At 45.5% G+C, this 10,650-nt stretch overlaps 1 protein-coding gene across 1 annotated transcript; it reads right to left on the bottom strand.

Annotated features, from left to right (window-relative positions):
- Positions 1 to 1,787: 1,787 nt before the first annotated feature.
- Positions 1,788 to 9,987, bottom strand: farsa (phenylalanyl-tRNA synthetase subunit alpha). Its single transcript, XM_056407799.1, has 13 exons — positions 9,760 to 9,987; positions 9,427 to 9,564; positions 8,558 to 8,656; positions 8,369 to 8,487; positions 7,849 to 7,941; positions 6,569 to 6,697; positions 6,375 to 6,490; positions 5,629 to 5,713; positions 4,736 to 4,835; positions 3,176 to 3,344; positions 3,005 to 3,082; positions 2,245 to 2,359; positions 1,788 to 2,139 (listed from the first exon to the last, which is right to left on the bottom strand). Exons 1-13 carry the CDS (start codon positions 9,904 to 9,906, stop codon positions 2,034 to 2,036), a joined length of 1,494 nt encoding a protein of 497 aa, XP_056263774.1. The 5' UTR covers positions 9,907 to 9,987; the 3' UTR covers positions 1,788 to 2,033.
- Between the last annotated feature and the right edge of the window lie 663 nt (positions 9,988 to 10,650).

The following is a 10,650-nucleotide window of genomic DNA, read 5'->3' as shown; positions in this document are numbered from 1 at the left end:
ATGTCCGAGTCCACTTCTAAGAGATAGGAAGACGACGACAGGAGAAAGGAGGTCTCACTCTGTAGGAAGAACGCGGGCCCGACCATGAACAGCAAAGTCTTAGCCGCCCTGAACTCCATGCGGTACCTGTCCACTGTGGAGCCCATGTACCTGCAGTACCGGCCCCCGGTGAAGGACCTCATCCCGCTGCCGAAGGCGCTGGTGTACGCACTCATGGCGGCGGCGGTGGTGGGGGTCGCCTACGCCATCGTGGGACATCTCATCAAGGACCTGGCCATAGACATAACAGGTACATGATTTCTGATCATTTAATTTAAATAAAATACATGTAGACTAACAGTCACGTTCATTTGAGCTTAAACTGGATGTTATTCCTCACTATTAATATATTAGATATATAGAAGTGCAGTGTGACTATATATATATATATATATAAACAAAATGTAATTAAAAAAACATATATATATACACAGATATAAATATATTTTAATATATACATCTCATTTTTTAAATATATATATTATATTTTAGGTCAATTTTGCATTCACAATAAGTAGCTAGTGTATGGACTCAATACATATTGTTTATAAAAAATTAAAAATATTTATATAAATATGTATATTTTTTAAATATATATTTATAAATTAAATATATATAAATATATTATTTTAGGTCAAGTTTGCATTCACAATAAGTTACTTGTGTATGGACTCAATACGTGAATATTTATATATACATATATTTTCAAAAGATATGTTGTACACTTCATATAAATCAATTATCTCCAACAATTTGAACTAACGTCACTGCACAGCCTTCAGGACTTACTGATTTATTTAAGGCCTGATCTTCAAAGTAAACACTTCACGAGCCACTGACCTTGTGCCCTTTTTTATATTGATGGTATTAAATCTTTCCTAATTCAGAGTGCGTGCTGGGCCCGACGGGGGCAGAAGAAAAGGAGCTGGCCAACAACCAGCAGCGCATGGCCTCCAGCCACCCGCCGCCGGTGCACCCGTTCGCCCACAACGCCTTCCACGTGTGGGACCAGGACGGCGTGGTCATCCCGCTGCGCCACGCTGATGGCCGCCATGCCCTACATCCCCTCCTTCTTCCCGCACCCGCACAGCCCGACGAGCCACAACTCGCTGGCCTTCTCCAACAGCCCGGGGCCCATCCGAGACCTGCTCCAGGGACGACCTGTGACAGGGGGGCGTGATCACGTACAGTCTCAATGATGAACACGAGCAGATGTGATGTTACGTAACAGACGAGGCCGGTAAGACGCGGTCGTCCCGAGTCTCTCGTTGACTTCCTTCTTTCATCTGGACGACGTCTCAGAATTACGCAACGTGCGTCGAGATGCCGTCACACACACGACGTCAACGAGCCAAACCCCCGTCACAAACCCAGGGACGATCATCTCAGTGGACGTCCCCTCTGAAGCGGGTTCACAGGTCAGATTGTGTTTGGGTCTTTTCGTATAAACTGTGTCTTCTTGACGGATCTAAACGGTGTTTCTTGTTTCTGTTACTCTTGAGATCACCTGTGAGGAACGCCCAGCTGGCAGGCAGGCGAAGGTTTCTCTGATCCGTCGTCTCAGGCTGTGAAACAACCAACCAGCTGGCCGGAGTAAAATGCTTATTTCAAGACACACGAGGGATTAGTTTAAGAAGAAGACTAAACGGACTTCCAGTAATTCAACTTGGACAAAAACACAACTTAATCCTGCGTCCTGTAGCTGCAGGTCTCACACACACACACACACACTCACTCACACACACACACAGTGTTGAAAAAGCATTTTATTGAACCTTCTCCTGTACAAGTAGAAATTGGTGCAAGGACGTAACGGGAAGGGGAAATAGAAGCTGTTCTCGCTCTGACCCACGGATGAGTTCATACGAAGGCTCCCGAGTGACGACGGCTTCCCGTGATCCGCGAAGAGTCGTTTCGGGGGAACCGACCTTCTTCCTCTTCAGACCGACTGGTGTCCGGCGTGGAAACGGGGTCTCCTGAAGGCCGGGGGCCCCTCAGCAGTCCAGCCGACACACCGGGCTGTCGTAGACCATCTGCAGGTTCACCTTGTGTCCCACCAGCTCTCGGATGTTGTTGATGCCGTATTTAATCATGGTGGGCCTGCAGGTCAGAGGAGAGAGATGTTGTTGTTGTTGTTGTTGAAAACGCAGCCCGAATAGAGGCCAAAGCCTGCCTGTGTGTGTGTGTGTGTGTGTGTGTGTGTACCTCTCCAGAGACAGCCCCCAGGCGATGACAGACACGTCCTCAGGCAGACCCATGGGCAGCAGCATCTCCGGCCTGAAGACCCCGGAGTTCCCGAGCTCCACCCACTTCTTTAGTCCTGCATGAACGGGGACGAATTATTATTAATTATAGCCAGCAAAAACAGAACCGCCCTATAAAAAGCTAAAGAAAAAAGGTTTTCAGGCTGCAAGACCTTTAATTAATGTCTCGGTAGGGTGGTGGAGGTGGTAGTAGTAGTGTTGGTGGTGGTAGTGTGGTGGAGGTAGTTTGGTGGTGGTGGAGGTAGTTTGGTGGTGGTGTGGTGGCTACTGTGACCTTGTGATCTGCTAAGCTAGTTGGCATTAGCGGGGTTTAGTTGGGGGCTTTCACTCAGCCGGGAGGGGATTTAGTCGTGGACCAAAGGGAGCGGCGCCCTGGTGGCGTCCACACGGGACACGTGAGTGTGTGAAGAGGAGTGATGGCCGCTCGTCTTCGCGGAGCACAAGAAAATAACCGATAAATGAATTTCTTTGCGATTGACACGCTCTCATTCTTTTGTCGCTCACCCGTCACATTAAAGATATGATATTTATTTAAAGTCTCCACCGACCCGCCGGTGGGTCCCGACCCGGCAGCCCGAGGTCATTCGGGTCGCAAAATACCTTCACAGAATCCTCCGAGGGTTAGGAGACTAAAGACCTGAACTCGGACTAAACGTCGCATTTGGTCGTATTTACACACACACACACACACACACACACACCTTCATGGTAGCTGAACACCTCCATGCTGGGCTCCGTGTACGGGTTGTAGGCCGGCTTGAAGCGCAGCCGTGTGATCCCTGGAGGAGAAACACGGAGCGGTGAGGCGGGAACAATGGCGCCTCGCTCCTCCAGCATCTAGTCCCAGACCCCCCCCCCCGCCCCCCACTCACCTAGTTTGGTGAAGAAGGCGTGCAGGATGCCCATGAGGTCGCCCAGCGTGAGCCCGTAGTCGGCGACCACGCCCTCGATCTGGTGGAACTCGGCCAGGTGGGTGGCGTCCAGCGTCTCGTTCCTGAACACGCGGTCGATGGAGAAATACTTGACGGGGGTGAACTTCTCCTGGGGGGGGGGGGGAGAGAGAGAAGGGGGGGTCATATATACAGTACATACGACATTGGTGCGTGGTCAAAAGGGCCGTAAACATCGCGGGGGGGCGGGGCTCAAACCTTTACAAGGTTTTTTTAATGATCACATGGAAATGAAAACAGTAGAGATGCACCGATCAGGTTTTTGGTGCCGATCACTGAAATCAGTATCTGCCAATCCGATAATACCGATCACGGTGTCGATTGAAGCATTCTATTCATTGTGTAGCATTATTGCCTAGGACTATGAGGAAATACATATATAAAGCAACTCAAACATTAAAGAAATTACAGATTTCTTTAAACATTTAGGACTTTTACTTTGAAAAATGTCCTAATTGATACATTAAAATTGTTTGATTGCTATTGTAGGGGATTTCAGATATGTATGGAACACGTCTGCATTATTCATTTTCTGGAACTCTTGGGGAAATCTATTTACAGGACTTTTCTTAACATACAAAAGTCTGACTTATTTTGATAAACTCTTCCTTGGTACAGTAACAATGTTTTAAAGTTAGCATCATTTAAGCTAAATCTCAGAAACGATCTATAAAGATACAAAATCAGTTCATTGTTGTTGTATTATTGTGTATATTATCTTATACTATTTCTTTTCTAATTACTAATGACATCAACTTGAACTGAAACTGATTGATGATGAATGAACCTGATTTGAGCCTGTTGTGTGTGGGTTGAACTGTGGTGTGAATTGTCAAAAAAGCTGGAGGGAGAGGGGCAGCAGTCCTCTGTTGGCTGTGTAACAGACAAGTCACGATCTCTCCTCCATCATGTTTTAATTCCTCCTAGTAAGTCTTAGTCTTACCGTTGGTTTGTGTGTTGTGTATGTTTATCCTGTACTTCTTCTGCTAAGAATTGTTTACTTTTATATGTTCATGTATGATTTGACGACATCTTATTTTGAAAAACGGATGTTGTTTCACGTGGTTCTTTCCGCTAACTTTGCAAAACCGGATGTTGTCACTTAAATCCTTCCGCTCAGACATGTGAGAGTCGGCTGAGTTGACCCAGAGATTCAACTCTGGGGACGGGGACGCCGCTCGGTGGTGAGGATCACCTCGTGGACCTCTCACTCTGCGGCCCTCGCCGGGCGCATCGTCTCCGTTGTGATGCGCGGCGATTGAAACGTCTGATAGTTCTCGCAGATGTTACGTCATCTGATCGGCCGTTTTGAGAACGCCGATCAAAACCGATAATGGGAATATCAGCCGATATGGATCGGTGCATCCCTAGAAAACAGAACTATTTCTTTACGCGGCTCCGAGCTCGGGGCTCGTTTCCTCTGAAGATCTTTTCCTTCAGAACAATTCTTCAGACTTTCAGAGCGTCGGTCCACTCCCTCACCTGCTGGGCCAGCTTGTACAGCATGCGCGCGCTGACCGCCGTGGTGTGGGTGCGCAGGATGTTCTTCTGAGCCTCCTCCACCTTCCAGTCGTACTTGTACCTGAAAGACAGAGAGCGTCAGAGAGCCGATGGGAAATGCTTAAACGCCGTATGGACGCCCTGGTGTCGGAAGCCTGGGCGCAATGCATCATGGTCCATGGAGGCGCCACCGGTGAGAGGCGCATCAGACCATTCAAATCTGGCCATTGAGATGGTTTCACGGAATATATAAAAACATTTAGATCATGTTTACATATTTCATCTATGACCCAGAAGTCGGTGGGAACAAACTTCTAAATGTTGTTTTACTTTGTCATCGTCAATCCAAACGATCGATTAGAAGATAAGATTAAATGTGTCGTTTTAATTGTGTACCCAAAGCAGCTCAGAGCCGATGTCAAACAGATTAAACACCTCATGATGAGATCGCTGCTCACACTGATGGATTATTCAGGTTTTCCACCCAAAATGTTACACGTTCACATTTTACCACATGATGACAATGTTACGGTTAATTCATCCGACTCTTTGGATGTTCCTGCATGAAGGCGTCCCGATGCGACGCACGGAGCCTCCTCCCTGACCTCCTCTGACCGCAGATCTTCTCGAGTAGCGGCCGATAACGACCGACGGTACAAACGCATTTCACACTTTCGGTCCGCCACGCCGCTGACCGCCAGCAGCCGCGGCGAGGAGCGGAGCGTCCTCTCTCGATTCACACCGAGGAATCTATTGCTTCCCCTCGACGACATCCACCATCGAAGGCGCCTGGACATGACATGACCACCGGGAGAAAAAGGGGCGTGTCTTCCCGATTAGAAGTAAATACAAAGTAACAGTGATCGCCGTCTCACCCCTGCGAGCCGTAGCCGCCCTCCGAGTGGACCTTCCTCACCCTCTCCAGGTAGTCCAGAGGGAAGTCGTGGGCGAGCGCCGGGTCTGAGGGGGGGAGGACTCCGTGTAAACAGCATTGAAAATACAACAGGGCAAAGGGCAACACTGCCCCTAAGAAATATATTGTTGCCCCTGATATCACCGGGAGAGGAGCAACAGATGCCCCAGGATTTACTTTTAATAATCATGATCATTTAATAGCTTTTTGTTTGTGTTCTTTGTTGTGTGTGTCCTCTCTGTATGGCCTGTACTAGTTATAGGTACACACACACAAATCAATAAATATAATTTGGAATTATAAAAAAACAAAAGGAATAAGTTATAATTGGTCATAGTTGTTTACAAAAATGTAATAATGAACCACAAAGAAATAATAATAAAATTGAAAATGATTGACAGTTATATTTTTTGTTAAAAAAATACAAGAAAACACTTTGAATCTGTAGACTACGGCCTAAAAGTCTTATTGTTGCCATTTGTATGACTATTGCTCATATACTGTAAACCTAAATAAGTATATCTATTATTTTTTAACAAAGGTTAAATGTTATTTCACAAGTTTCAAAAAGTGCCCCCAATTTATTTGTTTAAATGCCCCTGGATGAAGTCAGTGGGGGAAAATTGCCCCCTAAAAAAAAATAAGTAAATGATCATCTCAAGTGACCGTGTGACCTTGTGACCTTGGGCACGGAACGCGGCGGCTCACCCGACAGGAAGAAGGTGTCGTGCTGGTCTCTGGCCGGGTGCTGCTGCGGCTGGAACAGGGAGTCGAAGTTCCAAAAGGAGCTCTCGATGAAGTTGTTGGTCGGCATCTCCGTGAAGCTACGGGAAGCCGGGAGTTCATGTCATTTGTTCGCGTGTTTCTCGAAGTGCTCGATGTTTACCGGCCCGCGCGCTCACCCCATCTCCAGGAAGATCTGCCTGAACTGCGTCCGCACCTTCATCAGCGGGTGCATGTGGCCGCAGTCGGGGGCCACGCCCAGCGCCTCGAAGTTGTAGGGCTTGAATTTCTTCTCCTTCCAGCTGCCGCTGAGACACGAGAGAGACGGACGCCGTGAGGCGAGCAGCCGGACACACGGCGGCGGACCCTCCTCAATCACAAGATATCGAACTTCACAGCTTCTTCAAATAACTCCACGGCGGAGATGATCGAGAGCAGAAATGTGAAACCAGCGGCACGTTAAAACATCGTGAGGTGGGAAGGAGAAACATCTGCTTTAACCCTCCTGTTACTTTTAGGGTCAATTTGACCCCATTCAATGTTTAACGTCGGTGTTCTTTGGGGTCAATTTGACCCCAGGCTGTTTTTCACTGTGTCAAACATATAAGAAATATCAACTTTCTTATATATTTAAAGGGCTATTTAGGTAGTCAACAAACAAACATAAAGTACCTCACACTTAAACTTGGGAAAACAATATTAATTCTAATAATTTTCTGGAGGTTTTAATTGCTGGGGTCAAATATGTTATTAAATGTGAAGGTAACAGGAGGGTTAAGCTAGATCCCCTCTGTGATGTGATTCATAACAACCTTTTAATCACACTTGGATATGAAATACACACACACACACACACACACACACACACACACACACACACACACACACACACACACACACACACACACACACACACACACACACACGATGTTGAGTTATTTCCCATTTCAACCCGTCCCACAGATAGAGTGACTCTTATGTTTTTATTTAAGTTCCACTCGTGAATCGGGGAGATTTATGGAAGCCAATAAAAAAAATTACAAACTAAAATAGTAGAAAGCAAAAGCTAAAGTATGGCTTTTCTTGCTAAAACAATTCATAATAATAATAAAAACTTAGTTAAGAATGGAGACGGAGAACATTTAACAATAAAGGCCACTCTCCGTTGACGTCCTTTCGTCTCCGAGGCAACAGAACAATGGACGCCTGGCGCGCACCAACCACAGAATAAAGAGGGGTTTTAATAAACTGCCAATGTTACGTCACACTCGTTTTGTCCAGCCCCGCCTTTAGCACAGAGCCCAAGTCTTTGGACCCGTCCCCTTTTTAAGGGCCGGAGGTTTCTCTGCGTCCGAGTCCCGGCTCACCCCGTCACTGACGGACGGCCGAGAAGGGACGGGACACGCGCTCACATCGACTTCATCTCCTTTCAATTTATTTAAAACTAAACCGGACTCACCTGGCGATCATCTCGGGAGTGAGCTCCGTCTCCGGTTTGGTGATGGTGGTGCTGAAGGAGCTGCCTTTGGTGATCCAGTAGGACTTCACAGTCCTAAAGGCAACAAGAAAACAGGTGTTTTGCTTTTCTAAAGAAAAATGCTCCCGTGGTTTTAATCCAGAGGACATTTCATCAGGTTTTACACCAGAATCCAGAACGCAGTCGTCGTCTACAGTCAGTCATTACAAATGTCTGATTGAATATTTAGTTATCGGCAACAAACAAATTCAAACTGCTAACAAAATATATAATTATGATTTAGTTTATACGATCATTTATTTGCTAAATATTGTCTTGATTAAAAAATTCATAACTTTCCTATAAAAACTGAACTGATGCCCACATCAGACCCGAGACGCCATCCTCTGTTCTTCAAATAGGATCCTAACCCAACTCCTAACTGCTGGTGGAGGGTTTGAACACAAACCGTGTACCGCCACCTAGTGGTGGACGAAGGCATCACACAGAGCTGGGCACTTACACCTCAGAGAGCAGTTTCCTCTTCTTCAGCTCGTTCTTCTCTTTCTCCTCTAGCTCGGAGGAGTTTCCTCTCTGAACCAGAAGCAGCTTGTCTCTGACCTGGTCCTCTATGAGCTCCACCTGAGAGAGGGGGGGGGTCAATGCATGAACACACACACACACTTTACTCAGAGGTCAATGTGCCGCCTACCGTCCTGAATATCCTCGGGCCGCCCTCGTGAGCCTTGTCCACTCGGATCCACTTGTTGGACATGGCCTTGCTGAAGCCGATCTTCCCGAAGGATAATTTCTGCACAGAGGAGACCAACAATATATCAAAACAGTCCCCAGTGCGTTTATGGAAGAAGAGGGGATGGCTTTTCTGGGACGTTCCTATTTCTTTGCATAGTTTACGCGAGATGCCTTTTAATCACAGCCTCAGCCGACTCATTCCTTAAGTTACATGCAGGAGGAAATATACAAAGTAAACAGAACGATCTTCGTCTCCACAGCAACACCTCCTTTCCTACGGTTTCCCTCGTCGCTCCGTGGAGCAATAATATATTCTCGTACTATTAAAAAATCTACCTGGTATTAATAGTTAAACATTGTAAATATAAGGAAATGTTTTTACATTCTCTTTATTATTTAGTCTCCTCGTCATCTCAAAGAACCATGGGAGCAAGAAAGTAACAACAGAGAGAGGGAGGGTTTCAATTAAAGTTATGGTAAGATATATCTCTAAACATGTATTTTAAACAGAGTGGAATTTTATACTTCTGTTTTGATCATCGTTGAGTTACCCCAGTTTTTATTTATTCATTCATACACACAAAAACATATATATATATATATACACATACATATACACATATATATATACACACAAATAAATAAATAATAAAAATAACAATATATATTATAATAATAACAATTTATATATATATATAAAAATATATGTACAAATATATAATAAATAAATTAAATAAAAATATATAAAAACTTGCTAAATATATATCAAATAAAAGTCCGAGGTCTGCCCCACGGGAACCTCCTCCCACCTGTCCGCCTGTGACTCACCATGAGCTCGCTCTGCGCCAGACCCTCCGGCGGGACGGAGCTGAAGACCCGGGCTTCGTGGCTGCCCTGCTCGGCTATCTCCGTGCCCTCACCCAGCAGCTCCCAGTGCTTCGAGGAGCGCAGCTCGGCCGAGATCAACTGGGGGAGCGGGGAGCAGACATGTCGGCTCAAAGGGTCACAGCTCCCTCCGCTAACGGCCACATTAACTGAGTTTTACTTCACACAGCGCTGAACTCCTCGTCTCCTTAACGTTATTGCGTCAGTCGCGCTAAATTCCCAATGTTGACGCTGACAGTCGGACTTCCGCCGCCGCTCCAGACCCGTAAAACTCACGTCGCCGAGGGCCTGCAGACTCTTCACGGCCCCGACCAGGACCTGGTGGTCCAGCCCGAGGCTGCCGGCCGCTTCCAGGCTGTCCACGCCGCCGTCCGCCTTCTCAATCCGCCGCAAGAGCGTCTCGAGCACACCGGTATCCGCCATGCTGGAGCCCTGCGAAGCCTCGAAGAGACCGGATGTGACGTCGCGTGACCCAAGGCCGAATGAACTGGAGTAGCGAGACGTTACAAATGTGGGAATGTTGTACCGTAAATACTGTAATACTTTTTTTTCTGTTGGAATATAATTAAATAAGAGTTTAATATGGAAGTTTCAGTATTAGTATTTAGTCTTTTAGTATTGTGGTTTTTGTTTTTAAAATATTTATTTTCATTATTGCTCTGATGTGCACCGCCGCTGTGATTTTTGAAATTTCCCCACTGTGGGACAAATAAAGGAATATCATATCATACATCTCACAATGAGAGTTGGTCAAAAATAATCTCAATAATTTGTAATGAGATTATTTTGACTAAGTAAAAATAATGAGATACTATCTCATTATTTTGATTTACTAACTCATAAGATAGTAAGTCGAAATAATGAGATACTATCTCATTATGACTTACAGAATGCTAATTTTTTTCTCAGTTTCATAAACGGGCTTCTATAGTTTCATGCTGACCAGGTCTGATAATTAAATCCCGTTAGCACAATTCATAAGTTAGTTTTAAACGCTCAAATGCTACATATTTGATTCTTTTAATTGCTTAACATGAACATTGTGAAAATGGGTCTTTAGCTTTATAAAGTCTCTTATGGGCCCCCTGAAGTCTGTAATGCTAATTTCATCATGTATCTTTGTGAAATTTACTCCTTTGATTTAAGATTGTCGTAAACTACCCATAG

Source organism: Pseudoliparis swirei, chromosome 23 (assembly GCF_029220125.1).
Source record: "Pseudoliparis swirei isolate HS2019 ecotype Mariana Trench chromosome 23, NWPU_hadal_v1, whole genome shotgun sequence".
NCBI classification, from domain to species: domain Eukaryota; kingdom Metazoa; phylum Chordata; class Actinopteri; order Perciformes; family Liparidae; genus Pseudoliparis; species Pseudoliparis swirei.
The sequence above is the reverse complement of the archived record's forward strand: the minus strand, read 5'-3'. Positions and strand labels throughout refer to the sequence as shown.

Coding starts and splice junctions, on each gene's coding strand:
- farsa (XM_056407799.1), bottom strand. CDS start 9,906: ATGGCGGATACCGGTGTGCTCGAGACGCTCTTGCGGCGGATTGAGAAG. Junction 8,488..8,557: donor GCCCGAGGATATTCAGGACG/GTAGGCGGCACA, acceptor CCCCTCTCTCAG/GTGGAGCTCATAGAGGACCA. Junction 2,360..3,004: donor GGTGTTCAGCTACCATGAAG/GTGTGTGTGTGT, acceptor CCGTTCATGCAG/GACTAAAGAAGTGGGTGGAG.